Source organism: Lagenorhynchus albirostris, chromosome 4, assembly GCF_949774975.1.
Source record: "Lagenorhynchus albirostris chromosome 4, mLagAlb1.1, whole genome shotgun sequence".
Lineage (NCBI taxonomy): Eukaryota > Metazoa > Chordata > Mammalia > Artiodactyla > Delphinidae > Lagenorhynchus > Lagenorhynchus albirostris.
In genome coordinates, this window is record NC_083098.1 from 103726875 (window position 1) to 103754226 (window position 27352).

Sequence of the window (27352 nt, forward strand, 5' to 3'; positions counted from 1 at the left end):
GCCTCTCACTGTTGTGGCCTCTCCTGTTGCGGAGCACAGGCTCTGGACGCGCAGGCTCAGCGACCATGGCTCACGGGCCCAGCTGCTCCGCGGCATGTGGGATCCTCCCGGACTGGGGCACGAACCCGTGTCCCCTGCATCGGCAGGCAGACCCTCAACCACTGCGCCACCAGGGAAGCCCTGGTATTCCCTTTTTTATCTCCACTAGTGACTTGTTAGATATTCTTCTTTTGGGGAGAGGATGGTGTGCCATGGTTGCTGTAGGATTTATAACATGCGACTTTATCATTGTCTGCCATCGAATAATATGATGTTACTTCATACATATTGTGTTGCTGTAAGGTTTGTACTGAGAAGCAATACATATATACTTCACTGTACAAACCTTACAGCAACACACTATTTTTATTTAGCCTTTCCTAACCTTTGTGAAATTGTTGTCATATGTTTTACTTTACATATGTTATAAACTCTACATCGCTTTTCTATTTCCTTAAATAGTCAATTATTTCTTAGAGAGAATTTTTAAATGAGAAAACTAAAGTCTTTTATATTTTCTAATTTACCATTGCTACCCTCTTCGTTCCTTTGGCATATTCAAGTGCCCCATCTGGTATCATTTTCTTTTGGCCTGAAGAACTTCCTTTAATGTTTCTTGTAGTGTCAGTCTACTCACAGCAATTTCTCTCAGTGTTTATATGTCTGAAAATGTCTTTATTTTGCCTTCATTTTTGAAGGTTATTTTGCTGGATATAGAATTCTAGGTTAACAGTTTGTTTTCTTTCAACACTTTAAAGATGCTGTTCAACTTTTTAAAATTTTTGGTTTGTATTTTCCTCAGATGAAAAGTTGGTAGCCATTCTCATCTGTTCTACCCTGTGCATAGTGTATCTTTTTGTTTTCTGATTGCTTTTAAGACTTTTTTCTTTATCATATCACAATTTGATTATGATATGTCATGGTGTGATATTCTTTGTGTTTTTCTGTTTGGGGTTCTGTTTGGACGTCTTGGGTCTGTAGGTATAGTTTTTTTCTGTATTCAAATTTTTAAATTGAAGTGTAGTTTATTTGCAATGTTTTGGTGTGGGTTATAGTTTTTATACAGTATGGAAATTTTAAGATCATTATCTCTTCTGCCTTCCCCTTCTGAGTGACATTTCAGGCTTTGTACTGGTTTACTCTTTCAGCTACACCAGGAACTTTACTATAAATACATACCAAAGAGTGATTTTTCTTCTTGAAAAAAGTTAACGTGTTTTCCTTTAAAATGCCAGCTGAAATCTCTGCTTGGTGATTTCCTGTGGCTGCTTATTTGTTGTTCCCATCACAGTGGCTCCCTTAATTGTCTTTTCTTAAACTGCCAGTAATTGTGGACAATCTAGACAAGAAAGCAGAAAAAGGGTGGGAGTCCTGCTTTTGCCTCTTATCAGCCATTGGATTTGCTCCATGTGAAATGGATGCAATAAAGCCTTTTTCCATAAGTATTATGAGAGTTAAATGAGAACAGAGCTTATGAAAGTACTCTGTGAATCCTGTAAATTCATAGCCCATGGAGCCTTCTTCCAGGGGTGGGATGCAGCAATTTATATATCTGAAAGCACTCATCTCCTTCTTTTTCCTCACGTTCTTGTCTTTGTAGTTGTTTTTTCTCTTTCCACGAGTTAGGAGGAGAATGTTAACGCTTCCTGTTGAAATCCTCAAGGTCCCTTGAGGAAATTTGTGGGGAAATTTTTTCCCTTTAGGTCCATTTGTCAAGGCAACAGCTGAAGCTGTGATTGATTATATATACCCTAGGACATTGGGCTGTGCAAGATTAGAAATAGCCACTGCTTTATGCTAAGCACCTTTCTCGCAGGGCGTTTCCACTGTGCTGTTACAGTGAACATGCCTTGGCAGAGTTAGCGAGTGTCTGCACCAATAAGCAGGTTAAACAAAACTTCTGTTCAATAAAAGATTCTGTGAATGAGGGACTAAATAATGAAGTAAAAAAAAATCAGAATCTTTGCTGAGGGGACGGCCTTATTTATGATGGTTGCTTAAGTTATCTCAACTTGTTTTAAACAAAAAGTTTATCTATCATCTTCAGAAAATAAACTCTCCAAAGCAACAAGCCCTGCAAAAGGAGATGGTGGATTTACTGAACACACTATACGTTGGCCTAAGTGTCCACATCCTGCGACCCTTACAATCCAATCACAGCCCTCTTTTCTTCTGTTTTAAATGACTGACCCCAGGGACAATGGGAAGCGCCACCCCAGGGCCACTGGCCTGGCCTGGGGCTGGCCCCATAGAAAGCGTGAAGGTGTCACCCAGATGATCAGTAGCAGCATCTTTTTAGATGATCAGGTTAGAAATCCAGGAGTCAGAAATCCAGAAATCCATAATTTCTCTGTCATCCCTCACAGTCGATCAGCCATAAAGTCCATTCATTCTGCAGTTGACCCTTGAACAACGTGGAGTTAATCCAAGTATAACTTATAGTAGGCCCTTCGTATCTGCAGTTCCTCCACGTCCACAGGTTCAACCAACCACAGACTGTGTAGTACTGTAGTACTTACTGCTGAAAAATGTCCACGTATAACTGGACCCATGCAGGCAGGGAAGAAGCACAGCCAAGGGGTCATCCTTTGCAGAGTTTGGATCTTGACTCTTCTGCTTATGGGCTGCATGGCCTTGGGCAAGTCATTTAACCTCTTCAAGCTTCATTTCTTCATCTGTATAATGAGCTTTAACAATACTACCTAGCTCATAGGGTTTTCTTAAGGATCAACGAGATGATCTGTGAAAAGCGCCCAGAAAATGATACACACTCAGTAAATGTCAACTGCTAATATGTCATCTACTTCCAGTTAGACCATAAAGGTCTGTAATCAGTTATCACCATCCAGCATGGTATCTACTGCGTTATAGCTGTTGACTTTGCTGCCTATCTCTTTCACGCAAATGTGAGCTCCTGGTGAGTAAGCATATTGTCTGTTTTTATCCCCAGCTTCAAGAACAGTGCCAAGCACATGGTAGGGCTCAATAAATATTTGTTGAACAAATAAATGACTTAATATCTACCTAAAATTCAGCTACGAGGAACAGAATATTTCATCCACTGCTCTAGACACTTGAAATATTTCCCCAAATATTAAGCTAGATCAGAAAGCGTAAGCATCTGTAAGAATCGTACTACTTAGCATTTATCGATCCCTTACTATGTACCTAGAACTGTGCTAAGCATGTAAGTAATGCATTGAATCACAGAGGGGTTAGGAAATGTGCCCAAGATCGCACAGTTAAAATGCAGCTGCACCACTCACATGGGCTCCAGAATGTTCTTTTGTCTGGTTCTGCTTTGTGCTGAGACTGTGAGGCTGTGGGGAGGGACCATGGAGGAAGCAGCCCTATGAATCCCATCATTTTGGCTAAAGTAAGGATGCTGTTGAGAAGGCCAAAGAAGAAATTTCATTCTGCTTTTGGTATTTCCCTGCAACTGAGGATGTAGTTGGCTTTTTGATTTATAGAACCATGAGAACTTTGTCAGTAATGAGCATTCTGTTTTCTTATTTGACACTACAAAACTTAAAGCCAGGGGTTTACTCTGTTACTCTGCCCCCACCCCCCCACCCCCCCACCCCCAGTATATATTCGACTTTGTGGTGTGAATTTGGCACCTGTTGTATTTGGACTTTCTCATGTATTTCTAATTTATGTTTTCTTTTTTTTTTTTTTTTTTTTTTGCGGTTCGCGGTCCTCTCACTGTTGTGGCCTCTCCCGTTGTGGAGCACAGGCTCCGGATGCGCAGGCTCAGCGGCCATGGCTCACAGGCCCAGCCGCTCCGCGGCATGTGGGATCTTCCCGGACCGGGGCACGAACCCGTGTCCCCTGCATCGGCAGGTGGATTCTCAACCACTGCGCCACCAGGGAAGCCCTACTTTATGTTTTCTTATAGTAGTTTATGACTCTTGTGAGTTTCTTTGAACCCCTTTGGGAATAAGGCAGGATGTGTCCTGTCCATGTTTTCGTGGCTTGTGTGGTTAACTCTTCCATTCATCATTTAGGAAGTAGAAGCACAGTTGGAGGAAGTGAAGAAGAAATCAGAAAATGAAATAAAGCATCTGCAAGAAGAGAAAGAGGCCCTAAGTGTGAAGCTCCAGAATTCACTGCTTGAGGTAAGTCCCGAATAAAAGCTGTTCTTGGAATGATGGTTCTGGGCTCCAGGAGTTTTTGATGAACTGAGATGCTAGGAATCTTGGGAAGCTTCCCTGACCTCCGTACATTTAGCATCCTTGGAAGGAAGAAAAAGACTTCATCCTGACAGGAAGGCTGTCTCAGGGGCATAAATTCAGCTGCAGGTAACAGAGAGCCTGATTTATAGAGGCTTAACAAAGAGGCACTTAATGTCACACATAAAAGAGGGAGGCAGGAGGCTGCTGGTGTTGATTCTGTGGCTAAATAATATCAGGCCTGGAAAATCTGCAAACATCTTGGTCCTGCCCTCTCCCTACCCCTGGCTGTGTTATCAGTGTCCTGGGCATTAGATACTTCTGCCTTCCTGGGCTCTTTTCTTTATCAAAAAGAATTTAAAATTATAATTTGTAACTGCACTGTCATAAAGGTGAATATGGCCAGGCTGCAGTTTTTTCTTCTGATTCTGAAAGAAATGAAAATATGTTCATGGCCCCTAAATGCATCATAGGTTCCTAGCACTGCACGTAGGAGAAGTTGGCTCAGATTCCCCTTGGCTGTGAGAATGACTGTCACTGTTCTAGTTGTCATGCCCCAAGTTAAAGCAGGAAAGAAGGAGGGGCAGGGATGACCAGGCCTGCCCACTTCATCAGGAAAACAGAAGCATGCGCAGAAGCCCCCAGCTGACTCCTACTCCCATTGGTAATATCTGCGCCACGTGGGCAGCCTGGGAAAGCAAGGATTTAGCCATCATGCCTCCCTGGTGGAGGCAGGCAAGGAGAGCAGGGTAAGGAATGGATGTAAACCAGCTGAACAGTGGAGTTTTCTTCTTGGGCCCACTTGTCCAAACCACCCAGGGACCAAGTTCAAAGTTTAAAGGCACTGTGGACAGTGTTACTATGGAGAAGAACTTACCGCTGACGGACTCCTATTCATCCTTCAGTGCCCTTAACACTGTGCTGGAACTCCCTGGGCAGAGTTTATTGCTGTAAGTTCTCTGCGGTAGTACCTACCTCATAGTAATTGTTAGGAGAATTAAAAGAGTTAATACTGTAAAATGCTTAGGTCTGTGCCTGGCACAGAGCAAACACACCATTAATGATGCTCTTATATATTGTACATGTGTCTACTGAATGTTGTTGTGATTGTAAACATGCATCTGTCTGCTCCATAAGATGACAGCTCCTTGAAGGCAGGGACGATATTTTATGATCTTACCATCTTGCTCTCAGTCTGTCCCTTCTCCTCCCCACTTTACACCTGAGGAGCTGCCTGAGGAGCATTAGTTTTAGCAACACCTGAGGTTCCTTTATGGTTATTGACCTTGTTCTTCTCAAAGTCTAGAGCAGGGAAACCAGACCGTTTAATTGACACTCTACAATTAGTTGGTTAATAATAATCATAATTAAGGTTTTATAATTTAATAGCAGCTTTTAGCCACTCTTCTCTCATATTATCTGTATAATTCTTAAATATTGTTCCTTTTCTTTACCAACTAACTTTGTAAAAACGAAATAGGGTGGCCTTCCAGGAATGGTATGAAAACTAATGGAAACCATGCTACAGCCCTGGTATAGTTATGTGGATGTGAATAATTTAAAGAGAAGTGTGGAATATTGTGAACCTGCCAGGCTCATCTTCTTCTGGAGAGACGAAGCAACTAGCTAATTAGAAATGGCCTCTCTAGAAGCGTGTCTGGGATTTGTCTAGTGGGGCACAGTCCCCAGAACTGATTGACCCAAGGGAATGGGTCCCAGATTAATGACCACAGCCGGGTGATAGGACTTTGTTTCATTGCTGAATGTTTCTATTCTTCTGTTTTAGGTTTTAAGGCTGGAAGAATTTATCCAGCAGAATAATGTACATCCCCCAAGAGGCAATGAACGGCCCCAAGAATTGGACTGCCAGCAAGGCAACATTTTAAAGACCCAGGTAACCTCTAGCTTTTTCTGCTTTAATTAAGGATATTTTTCTTCTTCTTTTCAGCACTTTGGTGTCCCCAGTGACACATGCTGGCATTAATAGGCTCTTTTATTTCCCCCCTTAGAGCTGCCAAAATGCCTGAAATAAAAAATCATTATAAAATCAATTTGCAAAAACCACGACAAAAATAGAATTCTGAGTAATTATCCACATGGTTTGAAAAAGAACAGGGCTTGTCAGATGACTCTTCTCTCCCTCTCTGACTACAGCCTGGCTGGCAGATCAAGGGGCACTGGACTAGAGTGGGGTCTTTGGTTCTGCCCAGCAAGAAGCATAACAGTAATCATAACTCCCTGTCAAATGCATGTTGAGAAGCTTGGGTTGTTTCACCATGAAACTCGGCTCTCATCTGACCCTCCTGTGTCTAGACCGTGATCCCTCCATGAGCTTAGTTCTAGAGAGAAGTACAGACCCCTCCTACATAGAGTTGCAGGAGGAACCTTGATGAGTATCAATTCCACTTGATTCAACTCAACATGCACGTTATTCTTTCATTCTGCAGTCATCTGTGAAATACATAACAAGTGCCAGCCTCTGAGCTACATGCTACATGGGAGAAAAATATATAAACAAATAGCTTTAACACAATGTGGACATTTAGTAATAGAATTAAACATCTGGTGCTGTGTTTTCTATTAGGCAACTGTTATGTACTTTACAGGTATAGTTTAAGTTAATTAATTTATTTTATACAGCAGGTTCTTATTAGTTTTTTATTTTATACATATTGGTGTATATATGTTGTCAATCCCAATCTCCTGATTCATCCCACCACCATCACCCCCGCCCCACCGCTTTCCCCCATTGGTGTCCATACATTTGTTCTCTACATCTGTGTCTCTATTTCTGCCCTGCAAACCAGTTCCCCTATACCATTTTTCTAGGTTCCACATATATGCGTTAATATACGATATTTGTTTTTCTCTTTCTGACTTACTTCACTCTGTATGACAGTCTCTAGGTCCATCTACGTCTCTACAAATGACCCAGTTTCATTCCTTTTTATGGCTAATATTCCACTGTATATATGTACTAACAACTTCTTTATCCATTCCTCTGTTGATGGGCATTTAGGTTGCTTCCATGACCTGGCTATCGTAAATAGAGCTGCAATGAACATTGGGGTGCATGTGTCTTTTTGAATTACGGTTTTCTGTGGGTATATACCCAGTAGTGGGATTGCTGGGTCATATGGTAATTCTATTTTTAGTTTTTTAAGGAACCTCCATACTGTTCTCCATAGTGTCTGTATCAATTTACATTCCCACCAACAGTGCAAGAGGGTTCCCTTTTCTCCACACCCTCTCCAGCATTTGTTGTTTGCAGATTTTCTGATGATGCCCATTCTAACTGGTGTGAGGTGATACCTCATGGTAGTTTTGGTTTACATTTCTCTAATAATTAGTGATGATGAGCAGCTTTTCATGTGCCTCTTGGCCATCTGTATGTCTTCTTTGGAGAACTGTCTATTTAGGTCTTCTGGCCAGTTTTGGATTGGGTTGTTTGTTTCTTTAATATTGAGCTGCATGAGCTGTTTATATATTTTGGAGATTAATCCTTTGTCCGTTGATTTGTTTGCAAATATTTTCTCCCATTCTGAGGGTTATCTTTTCGTCTTGTTTATAGTTTCCTTTGCTGTGCAAAAGCTTTGAAGTTTCATTAGGTCCCATTTGTTTATTTTTGTTTTTATTTCCATTACTGTGGGAGGTGGGTCAAAAAAGATCTTGCTGTGATTTATGTCACAGAGTGTTCTTCCTATGTTTTTCTGTAAGAGTTTTATAGTGTCTTGTCTTACATTTAGGTCTTTGATCTATTTTGAGTTTATTTTTGTGTATAGTGTTAGGGAGTGTTGTAATTTCATTCTTTTACATGTAGCTGTCCAGTTTTCCCAGCACCATTTATTGAAGAGACTTTCTTTTTTCCATTGAATATCCTTGCTTGCTTTGTCATAGATTAGTTGACCATAGGTGCGTGGGTTTATCTCTGGGCTTTCTATCTTGTTTCATTGATCTATATTTCGGTTTTCATGCCAGTACCATATTGTCTGGTTTACTGTAGCTTTGTAGTATACTCTGAAGTCAGGGAGTCTGATTCCTCCAGCTCCGTTTTTTTCCCCTCAAGATTGCATTGGCTATTCAGCGTCTTTTGTATCTCCATACAAATTTTAAGATATTTTTGTTCTGGTTCTGTAAAAACTGCCATTGGTAATTTGATAGTGATTGCATTGAATCTTTAGATTGCTTTGGGTAGTATAGTCATTTTCACAATATTGATTGTTCCAGTCCAAGAACATCGTATATCTCTCCATTTGTTTGTATCATCTTTGGTTTCTTTCATCAGTGTCTTATACTTTTCTGAGTACAGGTTTTTTACCTCCTTAGGTAGGTTTATTCCTAAGTATTTTATTCTTTTTGTTGCAGTGGTGAATGGGATTGTTTCCTTAATTTCTCTTTCTGATCTTTCATTGTTAGTGTATAGGAATGCAAGAGATTTCTGTACATTAATTTTGTATCCTGAAACTTTACCAAATTCATTGATAAGCTCTCGTAGTTTTCTGGTGGCATCTTTAGGGTTATCTTTCTATAATATCATGTCATCTGCAAACAGTGACAGTTTTACTTCTTCTTTTCCAATTTGGATTCCTTTTATTTCTTTTTCTTCTGTGATTGCTGTGGCTAGGACTTCCAAAACTATGTTGAATAATAGTGGCGAGAGTGGACATCCTTGTTTTGTTCCTGATCTTAGAGGAAATGCTTTCAGTTTTTCACCATTGAGAATGATGTTTGCTATGGGTTTGCTGTATATGGCCTTTATTATGTGGAGGTAGGTTCCCTCTGTGTCCACTTTCTGGAGAGTTTTTATGATAAATGGCTGTTGAATTTGGTCAAAGGCTTTTTCTGCAACTATTGAGATGATCATATGGTTTTTATTCTTCTATTTGTTAATATGGTGTATCACATTGATTGATTTGCATACATTGAAGAATCCTTGCATCCCTGGGATAAATCCCACTTGATCATGGTGTATAATCCTTTTAATGTGTTGTTGGATTCTGTGTGCTAGTATTTTGTTGAGGATTTTTGCATCTATATTAATCAGTAATATTGGTCTGTAATTTTCTTTCTTTGTAGTATCTTTTTCCGGTTTTGGTATCAGGGTGATGGTGGCCTCATAGAATGAGTTTGGAAGTGTTCCTTTCTTTGCAGTTTTTTGGAAGAGTTTGAGAAGGATGGCTGTTAGCTCTTCTCTAAATGTCTGAGAGAATTCACCTGTGAAGCCATCTGGTCCTGGACTTTTGTTTGTTGGAAGAGTTTTAATCACAGTTTCAATTTCATTACTTGTGATTGGTCAGTTCATATTTTCTGTTTCTTCCTGGTTCAATCTTGGAAGGTTATACCTTTCCAAGAATTTGTCTGTTTCTTCCAGATTGTCCATTTTATTGGCATAGAGTTGCTTGTAGTAGTCTCATATGATGCTTTGTATTTCTGTGCTGTCCATTGTAACATCTCCTTTTTCATTTCTAATTTTATTGATTTGAGTCCTCTCCCTCTTTTTCTTGATGAGTCTGGCTAAAGGTTTATCAATTTTGTTTATCTTCTCAAAGAACCAGCTTTTAGTTTTATTGATCTTTGCTATTATTTTCTTTGTTTCTATTTCATTTATTTCTGCTCTGATCTTTATGATTTCTTTCCTTCTGCTAACTTTGGGTTTTGTTTTTTCTTCTTTCTCTAGTTCCTTTAGGTGTAAGGTTAGATTGTTTATTTGAGATTTTTCTTGTTTCTTGAGGTAGGATTGTATTGCTATAAATTTCCCTCTTAAACTGCTTTTGCTGCATCCCATAGGTTTTGGATTGTCATGTTTTTGTTGTCATTTGTCTCTAGGTATTTTCTGATTTCCTCTTTGATTTCTTTGGTGATCTCTTAGTTATTTAGTAATGTATTGTTTAGCCTCCGTGTGTGTGTGTGTGTGTGTTTATGTTTTTTTCCCCCTGTAATTGATTTCTAATCTCATAGCATTGTGCTCGGAAAAGATGCTTGATATGATTTCAGTTTTCTTAAATTTACCAAGGCTTGATTTGTTGACCCAAGATATGATCTATCGTGGAGAATGTTCTGTGTGCACTTCAGAAGAAAGTGTAATCTGCTGGTTTTGGATGGAATGTCCCATATATATCAGTTAAATATATCTGGTCTATTGTGTCATTTAAAGTTTGTGTTTCCTTATTAATTTTCTGTCTGGATGATCTGTCCATTGGTGTAAGTGAGGTGTTAAAGTCCCCCACTATTATTGTGTTACTGTCTATTTCCTCTTTTATAGCTGTTGGCACTTGCCTTATGTATTGAGATGCTCCTATGTTGGGTGCATATATATTTAGAATTGTTACATCTTCTTCTTGGATTGATCCCTTGGTCATTATGTGGTGTCCTTGCTTGTCTCTTGTAACATTCTTTATTTTAAAGTCATTTTATCTGATATGAGTATTGCTACTCCAGCTTTCTTTAGATTTCCATTTGCATGGAATCTCTTTTTCCATCCCCTCACTTTCAGTCTGTATGTGTCCCTAAGTCTGAAGTGGGTCTCTTGTAGATAGCATATATTTGGGTCTTGTTTTTATATCCATTCAGCAAGCCTGTGTCTTTTGGTTGGAGCATTTAATCCATTCACATTTAAGGTAATTATCGATATGTATGTTCCTATTACCATTTTCTTAATTGTTTTCAGTTTGTTTTTGTAGGTCCTTTTCTTCTCTTGTGTTTCCCGCCTAGAGAAGGTCCTTTAGCATTTGTTGTAGAGCTGGTTTGGTGGTGCTGAATTCTCTTAGCTTTTGCTTGTCTCTAAAGCTTTTGATTTCTCCATCAAATCTGAATGAGATCCTTGCCAGGTAGAGTAATCTTGGTTGTAGTTTCTTCCCTTTCATCACTTTAAATATATTGTGCCATTCCCTTCTGGCTTGTAGAGTTTTTGCTAAGAAATCAGCTGTTAACCTTATGGGAGTTCCCTTGTATGTTATTTGTCATCTTTCCATTGTTGCTTTTAATAATTTTTCTTTGTCTTTAATTCTTGTCAGTTAGATTACTGTGTGTCTCTCCTTGGGTTTATCCTGCCTGGGACTCTCTGTGCTTCCTGGACTTAGGTGGCTATTTCCTTTCCCATGTTAGGGAAGTTTTTGACTATAATCGCTTCAGATATTTTCTCAGGTCCCTTCTCTCTCTCTTCTCCTTCTGGGACCCCTATAATGTGAATGTTGGTACGTTTAATGTTCTCCCAGAGGTCTCTTAGGCTGTCTTCATTTCTTTTCATCCTTTTTTCTTTATTCTTTTCGGTGGCAGTGAATTCCACCATTCTGTCTTCCAGATCACTTATCCGTTCTTCTGCCTCGGTTATTCTGCTATTGATTCCTTCTAGTGTATTTTTCATTGCATTTATTGTATTGTTCATCTCTGTTTATTTAATTCTTCTAGGTGTTTGTTCTTTTTTGTGTGTGTGGTATGCGGGCCTCTCACTGTTGTGGCCTCTCCCGTTGTGGAGCACAGGCTCCGGACGCGCAGGCTCAGCAGCCATGGCTCATGGGCCCAGCTGCTCCGCGGCATGTGGGATCCTCCCAGACCAGGGCACGAACCCGTGTCCCTTGCATCGGCAGGTGGACTCTCAACCACTGCGCCACCAGGGAAGCCCTGTTCTTTAATTCTTCTAGGTCTTTGTTAAACATTTCTTGTATCTTCTCGATCTTTGTCTCCATTCTTTTTCCGAGGTCCTGGACCATCTTCACTATCATTATTCTCAATTCTTTTTCTGGAAGGTTGCCTATCTCTACTTCATTTAATTGTTTTTCTGGGGTTTTATCTTGTTCCTTCATCTGGTACATAGTCCTCTGCCTTTTCATTTTGTCTATCTTTCTGTGAACATGGTTTTTGTTCCACAGGCTGCTGGATTGTGGTTCTTCTTGCTTCTGCTGTCTGCCCTCTGGTGGATGAGGCTATCTAAGAGGCTTGTGGAAGTTTCCTGCTGAGAGGGACTGGTGGTGGGTAGAACTGGGTGTTGCTCTGGTGGATAGAGCTCAGTAAAACTTCAATCTGCTTGTCCGTTGACAAGTGGAGCTGAGTTCCCTCCCTGTTGGTTGTTTGGCCTGAGGGGACCCAGCACTGGAGCATACCCAGGCTCTTTGGTGGGGCTAATGGTGGACTCTGGGAGGGCTCACGCCAATCAGTACTTCCCAGAACTTCTGCTGCCAGTGTCCTTGTCCCTGCGGTGAGCCACAGCCACCCCCCGCCTCTGCAGGAGACTCTCCAACACTAGCAGGTAGGTCTGGTTCAGTCTCCTGTGGGGTCACTGCTCCTTCCCCCTGGGTCCTGATGCGCACACTACTTTGTGTGTACCCTCCAAGAGTGGAGTCTCTCTTTCCCCCAGTCCTATCCAAGTCCTGAAATCAAATCCTATTAGCCTGCAAAGTCTGATTCTCTGGGAATTCCTCCTCCCATTGCCAGACCCCCAGGTTGGGGAGCCTGACGTGGGGCTCAGAACCTTCACTCCAGTGGGCGGACTTATGTGGTATAATTGTTCTCCAGTTTGTGAGTCACCCACTCAGCGGTTATGGGATTTGATTTTATTGTGATGGCGCCCTTCCTACTGTCTCATTGCAGCTTCTCCTTTGTCTTTGGATGTGGAGTATCTTTTTTGGTGAGTTCCAGTATCTTACTGTTGATGATTGTTCAGCAGTTAGTTGTGATTCCGGTGCTCTTGCAAGAGGGAGTGAGCACACGTCCTTCTGCTCCGCCATCTTGAACCAATCTCCTAGTCTGTTCTTTTAAACTGGGTTTTCTTTTCAAAAAGATAACCTACCTACAAAGCACAGAATTCATAAGGTGCATAAAGGTATACAGTGCAAAGCGTGCCCCCTCCCCCAGTTCCCTGTCTTATCTTGTTTTACCCCTTCTTGTATCTCCTTTCATATGGTGCATATGCAGGCATCATTATGAATATATTATTTTCTTCTGAAAATGATAGAATTCTCTCCTTCACTCTGCTTTTTTCTAAACTTAAATTTTTATAGCTTGGTGATTGTAACACAGCAGTACACTTCCATATCAACTTCATTTTTTTTAAAAAAAGAGCAACTGTCTAGTGTTCCCTTGAACAGAAAAACTGTAATACATGTACCCTTTCCCTTATGATGAATTTTTTGGTTTGTTTCTAATTTTTCACTATAGATAATGCTTAAATGGATAACACTGTAGAGGGATACAGTGTAGCATAGCGGTTAAGCGAGCTGTCCCCTGAACCTGACACCTGGTTTCTTACTGGCTAAAGAATCTTGGACAATTGATTTAAAGTCTCTTTGCTTGAGCTTCTTCACCTGTAAAATGGGTCTGATGATAGTACCTACCTCCCAGGGTTTTTGTGAGGACTAAAGGAATTAGTATATAAGCAGTGATGAAAACAGCACCCAGCACGTGTAAATGCTCAGTAGGTGCTAACTCTTACCGTCGTAGCATTTGCTGGGTCCAGCGGTATGAGTGGCTTTAACTTTGATAGATTTGCTGCATTGCCTTCCATCAAGGTTGTCAGTGTACCCCCATGGCAGCACGTGCAAGTGCCTGTTTCCCCACAACCTTGCCAACATAGCAGGTTACACAACTTTCTGAACTTGATCAATCAGAGAACATTTATAATTTAATTCAGATATTTTTGGCAAGCCAACTCTATACCAGCCAAGCGAGTCAAACCTTTGCTGAGGCCCTGGAGGTGCAAAGTCCAGGCTCATGCAGAAAGTGTGTGAGCAGCACACTGCAGTGTGGTGAACCCTGTACCCACGTGGGACGCGACAAAGGTTGTTCTTTGCTGTTCTGCCAAAGCATTTCAGTGAGTCAAGAGAGATATAAATAATAAGGCCAACTGAGAGCAGACTTTTCACTCCACCCCCAGAATATGAAGAGGGAGGGTTGCCAACCCTGAGTATGGCTCTGTCCCCATCATAGACAGCTGAGACTCCACTGAGCCATTTGTCCTGGTCTCTGATGTCTAGTCTCCTTGATTCTCTTAGGTTCACAGTGTTCTTCATTGGTTTTCAGAAAGCCATGTCAGTCTTGGTAATTCTAAAGGAAACTTTTTTTCTGGAAGTTTCTGGTGCCTGGGTCACAGTGAACCGGGGGCAGAGAAGGGACAAAGTTTTCATAGATCCCTGCCTGCACCGTCTCCAGAAGAAAAAGGAGAGTCATTTGTGGTCATTATTAATCAAGTCATTTCGCCTCAACAAGTATTTATGAGTGCTATCACTGTGCAAGGCACAGGGCTGGATGCCGGGGTGAGTGAGGCCCAGTCCTGGTCCTTGGAGAGCTCCATTTCAAATGCAGGAAGTAAATATTATGTAATTATCTCTCTGAGATCAGTTTCCTCCTACTCCTAGTGGCAAACATAGATCAAGTACCAATAATGTAGTGCAGTACACAGTCCCACAACAACCCTATGAGGCAAGTGTTATTTATTTATTTATTTTTTTAATTTGGCCCATGCCGGGTCTTAGTTGTGGCACGTGGGATCTTTGCACGCGGGATCTTCGTTGCAGCATGGGAACTCTTAGTTGCGGCATGTGGGATCTAGTTCCCTGATCAGGGATCAAACCCGGGCCCCCTGCACTGGGAGTGCAGAGTCTTAGCCACTGGTCCACCAGGGAAGTCCCAAGGCAAGTGTTATTATTATCCTTGCTTTACAGATAGGGAGGCTGAGGCCCAACGAGCAGCACCAGGGCCCAAACCACGATTCCATACCGCTTCTCATTAGTAACGTGGCAGTGATAGTCCCTGCCCTCCACCCCTCCAGAGACTTGTAATGAACAGAAGAAAGCACATGAAGGCACTTTTCAAAACTGTTATAGAGTCTATAAATGTAAGGTGACTTTGTAGTATCTATTACAGTTCCCTGTAATCATTTCAGCAAAACCCCATTGCATTAGGTGTTCTATTTTAAGATGTACATAATGCTACCTTTGAAAGATTGTCAAATGAACTTGAGAATGATTTTCAATATTTCCTTCCAGGAGATTTCCTGGGCATGGGTATTCCTTTAAAATAGAAACAAGCTAGGTGAGGTTCATTGCCTAGAAGATGAAAGATGAAGACCTAATGTGAACGTGGGTTTAAAATAACCAGCCATTTGCTTGGGGGGAGTTGGGAGGAGGCTTTTGCAGTGGATGAAGGAGAAGCAGAGTTGGAGGAGAAGCAGAGTTATTTATTTTTCTGTGCACACTTTAACAATGGAGAGAGCCCTGGGCAGAACCTGAGAAATGCCTGATGGGGAACCCAAGAGTGTGAATTAGGGGCAGTTAACTCAGGATACACCAAGGGTGGCTCAGGGTTGGTCCTGCGAGGAACTCACTGGGATCGCAAGCAGACAAACAGAAAAGGGAGGTTGGAGAGTCCGCTCCATTTGGAATTCAGAGAAATGAGTATTGGCGGGCTTGAAAGTGCTCTTTTAGCCAACTGTTCATTTCCATGGTCAAGTCCGTTTGAGAAATATTCAGATGGCATCCCAGCTCCTTTTGAATGATGCACTTTGACCCAAAACACCAAGTACAGAAGGAGGGTGGGTGAAGGAAGGGAATGTTTTTGCCATTTATATGGTCTGTTGGTCCCCTCTGCTGAACCATTAGTTTGTTGAAATCAAGAACTGTATCTCATTAATCTTTATCCTTCCAGCACTTAACATACCTGAATGAGGCAGCTGTTTACACTTCCTTGTACATTAACTGATCCATGACATGACAACTGAATGAATGGGACTGAGGGTGCCATTCTGAGTTAGATTAGGAACACCTTCAAAAATTAACCTTGGCCAGAGGATGACTTAGAACACTGGGGTCCTTCAGTCACTTGCGGGGAGGGGGAGGATTCATCTCCCTTTGGGGAGGAAGGATGCTCTGGTCTCTGGTGTCATGGGGGCTGGAAACAACTGAACAGAAACAGAAAAGATTACCGAGTTTACCTCCCTGTTGATTTGGGAAACAGCCTTCATCTCTCAGGTTGATTTTGAGTGTCTCTTTTTAGATACTTCTCAGCAGCACTTTTGTACCACCCAGTTTGAACTCACCCAGTTAGGCCCTGACACTGGCAGCTGGCGATCATGCTAGCGGCATAGCCGAGTGCCAGTGCGGTCACGTGGAATGACACGAATGGTAGTGGGACGACCCAGGAGTCCAGTCCTGTGCTGTTCTCCAGTGGCTGTGTGACCTGAGACAAGTCGCTAGACTTCTCTGATTTTAGATCCTGCTCTATAACACAAGGATGGAGGTGTCTTTCCTGCCCACCTCACTGAGTTGCAGGCATCCATGAGTTAATGTATGGAAATGGATGAATGCTATGTAGTGGGGGGCTGGTGTAGTCATCCGGGTGCATCATCAGCCTTTTTAAGCATTTTCCATCCTCTCCTGTTTCTGGACTCCTGCCCAGGATATATCAGTGGTCGATAAGGTAGCCCAGAAATTATATCCTGCACATTCTCTTTCATGGTCTTCACAGTGGCTCAGAGTACATTTGAACTTCTTTTTCATCTCCATAATAACTGTTGTGAGATATTTGCCAATTATTCATGTTGCTTTAAGTTCCTTCTCCCTTTTTCCTTGATCAGTCTTACTACACGTTTGATGTGTCTTTTCAAAAAGCCAGCTTTCAGGTATGTTGGTCAGATCTATCTTTTTCTATGTCAGTAATTTTGTCTTTCATACCTCTTTCCTTCTACTTACTTCAGGTTTATTATGTTATCCTTTATCTAACTTCTTAAATGTTCTCTAATAAATACATTTAAGGCTATGAATTTCCCTCTAAGTATATATCTTTAGCTGTATCCCAGAGTTTTGAAGTTTGTCTCATTTTTAAACCTACTTTCTTATTGTTTTCTAATTTTATTGCATTGTCATTAGATAATATGGTCTGTAGAATGTCAACACTCTGAACTATGTTGAGATTTGCTTTGTAGCCTGCTGTGGGGTCAGTTTTTTTTAATGTTTCCTATGTGAGAGCAAAGAAGTAGTCTCAGTTTGGTTGTTAAAGTTTATATATTTGAATTCTAGTTCTGTGCTATATTCACTGTATGACCTAGGGCAAGGTACATATCCTCTCCTGCTTCAGTTTCATCACCTTTAAAATGGAATGATTCACACCTCAGAGAGTTGAGGGCCTGGTGCACACTAAGCATCATATAAACATCAGCAGTGATTACTATTCTTTTTTAGCTATTAGGCTTAGCTTCTTAATCTTGTTCAAATCTTGCCTATCCTAGCTCATTTTGTGTACCTGATGTATGAGTCTCTGAGAGGTATGCATTAAAATCTCCCACTATAAATTTGCTTATTTCTCCCTACATTTCTGTACATTTTGCCTTATGTTTTCAGTCTCTGTTGTTAGGTGTCTACAATTTCATTATTAGAGCTTTTTAGTGAATGATTCCTTTTACCAGGGTAGAGATGTTCATGTTGAATTGAGCCAATTCTTATATATTGTGATTACTGGTACCATTTAGATTGTTTTGGCCACATATTTTGTGCTTTCTTTTTACTAAAATTTCCTTGTAACCTTCCATTTTCCTTTTGAAACCTGGACCTAATTAACTTTGGTCATCATGTATGTATTTATAGTGTAGTATTATGCTATTCTGATTTTTTTTGTTGTTCCATATTTACTGTGCAATTTTCCCCACGTTATACAGAACATGTGTTTATAACAGTCGTCTCACAAAGCTCTTTTGCTTAGATTATGATCTTTGCTTCTGGGCTTTATAAGAATTGGAGAGCTCCAAGATAATTCAATGCCCAAAATACCTGAAAGTACAAGGCAAAGGTGGTCCTTTTAGCCTCAGGTCCACGTGGAGGTTGTAAGCTGGTCAGTGACATCATTTTTGAAAGTGCACAACAACGAACCAGACTCACTGGGTCCTGCACCTAGAGCATGTCAACCAGTTAGACTTCAGTGTCCAGTTACAAACACTGAAGAGAGAGGATTCAGGCAATGGAAAATGGCCATGCTGAACGTTCTTAGTTACTGGCTGTAGGACTTATAACAATTTGAAAACTATATCTGGGATTACTTTTACCCTTATTTATCTTCCAGGATGGGAGAGAGAGAACACTTCTATAACTAATACAAAGCAGAAAAACTTTTGTCTGTTTCATTTATTGCTGTGTCCTGGAACAGTGCCTGGAACGTAGTAAATGACCACTAAATATTGTGAACAAATTATGGTACCAAAATAACTGTTATGGGAACTTTGAGAAGAAAGAGGGTAATTGCAACAAAAGAGATTGTGAAGGCTTCATGGAGGAAGTGACAGTTGAGTAGAGCTTTGAAGGATAAATGGGGTCTGGAGATTAAAGAGTGTGCATCAGTTAGGGTTTGACCAGAGGAACAAATTACTAGAAATGATATAGAATATGGAATTCCTTTTGGGAAATAACCTGACATAATTGTGGGAGCCAGCTAAATACTTTATGTTCAACTGTTGCTCCGGAATCTGGTGTGGGGCTTAAAGTGGGCCTAAAGCAGGGCAGGCAGCCAGAAGGAAAGAAGGACAGATGTAGAATGGGGAAGACCAAGGGCGAATGCAACCCTGAAACTGAGCTGGAACAGTGTCAGTTTCTGAGGCTGACGAAGCTCCAGCTTTGGTGGTACGTGTGACCTGTAGGAGGGTCTGGCATCCTTCATCGTAGAGCCAAACATGCCCTTGGCCCAGGACACGGAGAAGCCTAGGGATGGTCCAGCAGGAGGCAGAAGAGCTGAGAGCTCCCAAACTGCCCCGTCCACCAAGCTGAGCCAGCAGATTGGTGACGGTGCGTGTGAGCTCCAGCCACCCCTGGCGCCCTGCATCAGGCATCCAGAGGCTTAGAAAGATAAAGCCTGCTGCTTTGTGCTCATCTTCCAGACCTTGCACAAAGTCAGCTGGCCCAGAGTATGCAGGGAAGGGAATCCTGGGAAATGTAGCTCTGACTTAACTACGTTGGCTCGGAACACATCACCCGCAAAGGGAAGACAAGGGCTTAGGTAGAATGGCTGTGGAGGCAGAATGGCCCCTTAGTCTCTAACAAGCTGTGCTGCTGGGCACTCTGGACAGGTCCTCCGAGCAGGGGTGGACAGTCACTTCCCAAATGCCCCGCCACCCTGATTCTTCAGAGGGGTCCAACACGGGATCAAGATTTTGTCCTACTTAGAGACACCACAAAGTTCTCAGAACTTAAGAATTATGAAGGCACTAAGGGCTCCTGAGCAGAGCTGGAAGACACCCAAAGTTTGGGCCATAGCCATCCCTACACCCACACCTTCCAGCCGCGTCCCCTGCAGATTTCTCACGAGAAGTGCAGTTAGTCCCAGCTGTTGCCCCCAGGGGACGTGATGGGAGCGTGGGGTGAGTGTGGGAGAAAATGGTCCTCCTGCTGTCCTAGAGTGGCCCATGAGTTATTTGGGTTTATTTATGTCATGTTTACCGAGCGTAACCACGTGCCACACACTGTGCTCGGAACCAGGAAAACAATGGTGAAACAGAGTAGAGTCCCTGCCCTCATGGGGCTTACCTTCCAGTGAGGGAACCAGAATAAAAAAGTAGACAATTAACGTCACCGGAAAACAAACAGTGAGGTCGTACAGCAAGGTGGGAAAAAGAAAGTGCGAGGGGGTGTTATTTTAGAGAAGGGTAGTCAGAGAATAATGCTGGGGAATGTTATTTTGAGTACTTACTGTGTAGCTAATACTGTTCCAAGGATGTTACATTCGTTTACATTTACATGCATTTAATCCTCACGACAACCTAAGTAATTTTCCCAAAGTTACATCATCAATAAGAAGAACTGGGCTTTAAACATAGGCAGTCTGCTGCCAGAGCCCAAGCTTTAAACAAGGGAAAGATTCTTGGTGGTGGTGACTGAAGTGAGGAAGCACATAAATATCACAGGGTAGAGCATTGCAGGCAGCGGAAACAACCAGTGCAAAGGCCCTGTAGCAGGTACGTGCTTGTCGTTTGGAGGAAGTGAGACCAAGTGTTCAGTTCTGGATGTGTGACAGTTTTGAGAAGCTTATTAAGCACCCAAGAGATATCTGGAGGGCAGTTGGATATACAAGTCCAGACTTTAGGGGGAAACTTGGAAATAGAGATAAATTTGTCATCAGTATCCATGGAATTAGATGAGACACTAGGGAGTGAGAGAGAAAAGAGAAGTCCAAGGACTGAGGTCTAGGGCAGGGGAGGAGGAGGTTTTAGCAGAGGAGACCGAAAAGGAGCAGCTGCAAGAGAGGCGGAAACCCAGGAGAGGGGGCTGCATGGAGGAGGGAGTGATCAGATATTTCCAATTCTGCAGAGAGGTCCCGTTAGCTGAGGCCCGAGGAGTGACCATTGGATTTGGCAACGTGGAGGTCATCATTGGCCTTGACACTGGTGGCCTTTCATAGACATTAGAGTACACGGAAGGCAACCAAAGCAGTTTCATTCTGTGTCAAGTGGGGAGGGGAGCCCAAGGCCCCATCTTCCAGCCTCAGCTTTGTCCCTCTCACCCCCGAGGGCATCTCCCAGGGTTGGAGCACAGTTTGAAAACCACAGATGTCACCAACCCCTTTGTTTTACAGCTGATGAAGCTCAGGTCCAGAAAAAACAGACAAGACTGGCTCAAGGCCAGGCACATAGTTAGCAGGAAGCCCAGGTTGCAATTTATTATTATCTAATGAGATTTCTCAACAAAGAAATCTGTCCTAGCCTGTCTTACCCTGTTTTCCATGGACAGTGGTTACTGTAACAAGTAGAAGAATCAAAATAAGAAAGTCTTCACCTTTCTATCTCTGCAGAAAGGGGAAATGATAACACACAAATTCAACCTCATAGAAAATTCCAAAGCCTCATTTTTACCTCATGGTTTCCATATTGTCCTCCCACCATACCCCATTTCTCGAAGCTTCTGGTCAAGTTCCATGTTTTCTGATCCTGTGTGATAGGATGTAGCAGACTGCCACCTGTAAAATGCGTATAATAATAATACCAGTTGCTCCCACTTACAGACCAGTGGCTGTTGCTGGCACTGTTCTCAGATCCCCACAGCAGGGTCAGATTCCCCAATGGCATTTCATTTCCACTCCTCACTGGTGGGAACCGTGGACAAGCTACTTCCTCGCTCCGCGGTTTAATTTCGTCAGCTGCTTGACATGCTTGGTAGACTGGAAACAGGACACAGGGATAAGGGCTGACACTGCTCCTAAGCAAGGCAGGGGGCTCAGCACTGAATCAGCACAGGCCTGCGAGCTGGGCACTGCCATTGGATTGCAGGGGGCTCTTTCTCCTCTACCCTCTGGTTTGATAAACCACAAGTTGACTCAGAGAACTGTACGTCGTCTCATCTTGCAACTGTTTTTGCCTTAGGATCCATGCTTGAGGCCGAATGAACCCTCTCAGACTCTGCGCAGAGGAGAAGAGTTTCAAGATAAGTTAGCAGCTGAAGAAGGAACCAACAGCGATGAAGAGGAAAGGTACAGGAGGACAGGCAGGCTTCTGAGGGCTCCAGTGAATGAGGACTCAGACTTGGAAGGATTCATTCATTCATTCATTCTGTCCTCACGTGTTTATCACCACCCCCTGCATGATGCTTAGGGAGGGAACAGACATGTCTTGTATGCCTCCAGCACAGCTATGGACTTTACCTGAATTATCTTATTTAATTGTCACAACAACCCAGAGGGACCCTTTTGAATATTAAGAACCTGAAACTCAAAAGGGTTAATAAACTGCCCCAAATTCAGACAGACCTGGACTGGCCCCAAACCTCTGCTCCCTATTCTTCCAAGTGTTCTTAACTAAGTAAGGGAGATGAGGGAGCTTAGTCACTGAGTGGAAATCTCCCACCTTTATCACCTATATTAGTCAGCTTTTGCTGTTGTAACCAACATTCCCCAAATATCGGTGGTTTTAGCTCATAGGTCAGCTATCTTTATTCTTGGCTCTGCCAAGCTCTTCTATTTTTATGAGCTTGGCTTCTGACTGAGAGTCAGCTGTTATTGCTCTGCCCCAAACCATGGGTAGAGTTTAAGTCTGCTCAGATGCCTTCCCATGCTGGGACTGAGACTGATGGATTAGCCCCTCCAGGGCATGTTGTTGTCATGGTAAAGGGAGGAAACTCAAAAAAGCTGATGGAAACATGCAGTGCCTCTTAAAGCCTACACTCAGAACTGCATTCTCTCATTTTTACCCACATTCCATCGGCCAAAGAAAGTCACATGACCAAAACTAATATCCCTAGGCAGAGGAGAATATGCTTGCCACACGTCTTAGTTAGCTTGGGCTGCTATAACAAAATACCATACAATAGAAGAAGTTTATTTCTCACAGTTCTGGAGGCTGGGGAGCCCAGGATCAAGGTGCTGGTCCATTCAGTTCCTGGTGAGAACTCTCTTCCTGGTTTGCACATGGCCATCTTCTTTGTGTCCTCACATGGTGAAGAGAAAGGCGGCAGACAGTGTGGGAGGAGGTCTCTCTTGTGTCTCTTCTTATAAGGACACTAATCTCACCATGAGGGCTCCACTGGCCTGACCTAGTTACCTCCCATGGCCTTATTTCCAAATACCACCAATGGTGATTGGAGCTTCAACATGTAAATTTGGGGAGACACAATTCAATCCGTAGCATCACACAAGGCAGAGGAAGGGGAGTGAATATTTGCTGAACAATAATGATCTGTCACACCACCTCACAAGATTCTGATACAGTGGGTCTGGGTACATCCCAGCCCTATGTCTTTTGAGAAAGCTTCCCAGGTGATTCTGAGGCCACCACAGTTATAATCCACTGCCCCACACTAATCAACGGCTGTGTGGGGTCCTGACAGATGACATGGAAGCCATGCTACCATCTGGCAGCTCTTCAAGTAGTTGGTTGCCAAAGTCCATTCGGACTGCTTAGCAGTGGCTTATGAGCAACAGAAATTTATTTCTACGGTTCTGGAGGCTGGAAAGTCGAAGGTCAAGGTGATGGCAGGTTCTGTGTCTGGTGAGGGCTCACTTTCTAGCTTATAGAAGGCATCTTTTCACTGTGTCTTCACAAGGTGGAAGGGCAAGGGAGTTTTCTAGGGTCTGTTTTATAAAGGCACTAATCTCATTCATGGGGGTTTCACCCTCATGACCTAATCACTTTCCAAAGCCCTCATTTCTTTTTTTTTCTTTTTTTTAAATGGGTATTCACATTTATTTATTGAATTTTATTTTATTTTTTTATACAGCAGGTTCTTATTAGTTATCCATTTTATACATATTAGTGTATACATGTCAATCCCAATCTCCCAATTCATCCCACCACCACCCCCCACCGCCACTTTCCTGCTTTGGTGTCCATATCTTTGTTCTGTACATATGTATCTCAGTTTCTGCCCTGCAAAAATTGTACCATTTTTGTAGGTTCCACATATATGCATTAATATACTATATTTGTTTTTCTCTTTCTGACTTCATTCTGTATGACAGTCTCTAGATACATCCACGTCTCTACAAATGACTCAATATCATTCCTTTTTGTGGCTGAGTAATATTCCATTGTATATATGTACCACATCTTCTTTATCCACTCATCTGTCTGGACACTTAGGTTGCTTCCATGTCCTGGCTATTGTAAATAGTGCTGCAATGAACATTGGGGTGCATGTGTCTTTTTGAATTATGTTTTTTTCTGGGTGTGTGCCCAGTAGTGGGATTGCTGGGTCATATGGTAGTTCTGTTTTTAGTTTTTTAAGGAACCTCCATACTGTTCTCCATAGTGGATGTATCAGTTTACATTCCCACCAACAGTGTAGGAGGGTTCCCTTTTCTCCACACCCTCTCCAGCATTTATTGTTTGTAGATTTTCTGATGATGCCCATTCTGACTGGTGTGAGGTGATACCTCATTGTAGTTTTGATTTGCATTTCTCTAATAATTAGTGATGTTGAGCAGCTTTTCATGTGCTTCTTGGCCATCTGTATGTCTTCTTTGGAGAAATGTCTCTTTAGGTCTTCTGCCCATTTTTGGATTGAGTTGTTTCTTTTTTTAATATTGAGCTGCATGAGCTGTTTATATATTTTGGAGATTAATCCTTTGTCCGTTGATTCATTTGCAAATATTTTCTCCCATTCTGAGGATTGTCTTTTCGTCTTGTTTGTAGTTTCCTTTGTTTTGAAAAAGCTTTTAAGTTTCATTAGGTCCCATTTGTTTATTTTTGTTTTTATTTCCATTATTCCTTTGTCATAGATTAGTTGACCATAGGTGTGTGGGTTTATCTCTGGGCTTTCTATCCTGTTCCATTGATCTATATTTCTGTTTTTGTGCCGGTACCATATTGTCTTGATTACTGTAGCTTTGTAGTATAGTCTGAAGTCAGGGAATCTGATTCCTCCAGCTCCATTCTTTTCCCTCAAGACCACTTTGGCTATTTGGGATCTTTTGTGTATCCATACAAATTTTAAGATTTTTTTGTTCTAGGTCTGTAAAGAATCCAAAGGCCTCATTTCTTAATACCATTATATTGGGCAATAGGCTTCAAAATATGAATTTTGAGGGGACAGAAACACTTATAGCATTGAAGAAGCAGAGCCTACACTCCTAAATCATATCAGTGGCAGTGTCAGGTACCCTGTAGTCCAGTGAACTCTTCAGCTAATAATACTTCCACAGGTCCCTCCAGATTCTGTCTCAGGATCTATGAGGTATAGAACCATAGAAGTTAAAGAGCACAGACTCTGGAGTCAGGCCTCCAGACTAGACTAAGTACTGTCACTTACCACTGGCATCCACAAATCTTGTCCTGTTTAAAACTCACAATTCCAAAGGGAAAGAAATAATCTTTACTGTGAAAATACTGGCAGGAATTTGAAAGAGTTTTCTAAGGGGCCCAGCTTGGGGCACGTGTGCATCTCTGAGCCAGGCTTTCTGGCCAAGGAGATGCCTGGCTCTGATTGGCCAGGTATGTGTCACATGCCCTTCCCTGGGGCCAGCTAATGATGAGGGCAGAGTTAGCTGCACCCAAACCCTGTGGACTAAACAGGACCACATGGAAAGAGGAAAGGCTTCCCCAAGGAGAAGATGCTGGGCAGAGCAACAGCAGTGGTGGTCACAACAGACTTGTCTTTTTCTCCCACATAGCTATATTGATAAAGGGGTTCCTCAACTATAGAACAAAATGAGGAGGTGTGGGGTCTGTAAGCTTCTTCCACAGTGGTTTTAGTGGGAGTGTAAGGACTAAGCAGTGATGAGAAAGGAATAGAAAGATCCAAGGTTAGAGGCTGCAGGACAGAACAAACGCATTGGCTCCTTTAAGGGGTGAGGCTGCGTATTCAGTAGTTAACCCCTTGAAGGATGCTTGTCAGGAAACTTTTGGCATGGTGGCTGTAAGAGGGAGGTGGCTTTTCCAGTGGCTGTTGATTTAAGGTGGGGGGTAGCAGGTCACAGTCAACTTCAAAGGGAGCATGGGGAGTCAGGAGAGTTAGCTATGGCTTGCTTTGTGAGAGATGGTAGGATAAGATCAGGTTTTTAGGATATGAGGGAATTTGGGGCAATAAAATGGAGTAAGAGAGGGGAATTCCCATTAGTGGTGTTCCAGGGAATAATGATGATGATGAAAATAATAAATATTTACTGAGTGTTGGATTAACCCATTTCATCTTCATTAGGTAGACACCATTATTGAAGTACTTCATTTTATTTTATTTTTTAAAATATTTATTTATTTATTTATGCCTGCGTTGGGTCTTTGCTGCTGTGCGCGGGCTTTCTCTAGCTGTGGCAAGCTGGGGCTACTCTTCATTATGATGCGCAGGCTTCTCATTGCAGTGGCTTCTCTTGTTGCAGAGCACGGGCTCTAGGCTCATGGGCTTCAGTAGTTGTGGCACGCGGGCTCAGTAGTTGTGGCTTACGGGCTCTAGAGCGCAGGCTCGGTAGTTGTGGCACACGGGCTTAGTTGCTCCATGGCATGTGGGATCTTCCCAGACCAAGGCTCGAACCCATGTCCCCTGCATTGGCAGGCGGATTCTTAGCCACTGCACCACCCGCAAAGTCCCTGAAGTACTTCATTTTACAGATGAGGGAAACTGAAGAACAGAGAGGTTAAGTAACTTGCCCATCTACTTACACTGCCAGTAGATGGTAGGATCCAAATGATAGTTTCTCTGGCTCCAGAACTCACGCTTTTAACTACATCTCAACTTAGGGCAGCTGTTCTTATGTGCCACATGAAGTTCCACAGTTTTTCTACTTTTCCAAGGTCACTCTCTCCTTTAATACTCAATAATAAGGACTGAAACTTCCACTTCCAGGCATGACAGGGTAACTGGTACTAGACTTTCCCTCTTTCTGTAAACAACTATAAACTGAGCAAAATATATGAGACAGCTCTTTTGAGTAATAGGACAATATACAGAGAAGGACCATGTCCTTCAGAAGGGAGACATGAGTTGAATCCCATAATCACCCCACATTTGCTCCTGTCTCTCTCCCTGGCGACAGTGCCAACCACAGTGCAGAGAATTGGAGGCAAGCTGAGCTGAGCAGGCAGATGTCAGGGCTCAGGGCTGCCAAAGCAGCTAGACTTTGTAAGGTAGGATACCAGAAGAGAGGATCCTATGTTGGGGGGATAGAGAGCAGAAATCTATGAGAATTTTCTATAGGTCCTTGCCAGGGGCTTGAGTGAGCATGTACAAGATGAGACTCCATGAGGCCTAGGAGTGTGCTGCTGCCATGGTGCTGAGGAAAATGAAGATACCAGAGATTCAATGCTAGCAGACATTGGAGTCTCAGCTCAGCCAGAATAAAAAAGCCTTTCTGAGCTCTCTGAGCATTTAGTTGAGACCTCAGAAAAGTAACACTTTAGGAGTAAGAAACATACCCTATAGGGTAAGGGCCACACCCTAGAACAAAGGACAATGTTGAAATATACCTGCTCTAACGAAAGACAAATCCAAGCATAAAAGGATCAGAAAGAGCCTTCAGTAATTTAACTGGCTGTCATAACAAAACTAAACACTTTTGAAAGGAATTCATAATACAGACTCCCTACATTGTATTATCCACAATATTGAGCATTTGATGAAAACATTATGAGATGTGGAAGGAAGCAGAACAGTGCGACCTGTAATCAAGAAAAAGACCAGCCAATAAAGCTGAAAATGACCTAGATACTGGAATTAGCAGACAAGGACTTGAAAGCAGTTGCATGAGCTATG

At 42.4% G+C, this 27352-nt stretch overlaps 1 protein-coding gene across 1 annotated transcript in view; it reads left to right on the plus strand.

Moving 5' to 3' along the window:
* FAM184B (family with sequence similarity 184 member B) overlaps positions 1 to 27352 on the plus strand; it is a 114182-nt gene that overhangs the window by 56292 nt on the left and 30538 nt on the right. The window contains exons 6-8 of the mRNA XM_060148454.1: positions 4047 to 4157; positions 5998 to 6105; positions 21538 to 21644. Coding sequence (XP_060004437.1) covers positions 4047 to 4157; positions 5998 to 6105; positions 21538 to 21644 — 326 coding nt within the window. The remainder of the gene's footprint in view (positions 1 to 4046; positions 4158 to 5997; positions 6106 to 21537; positions 21645 to 27352) is intronic.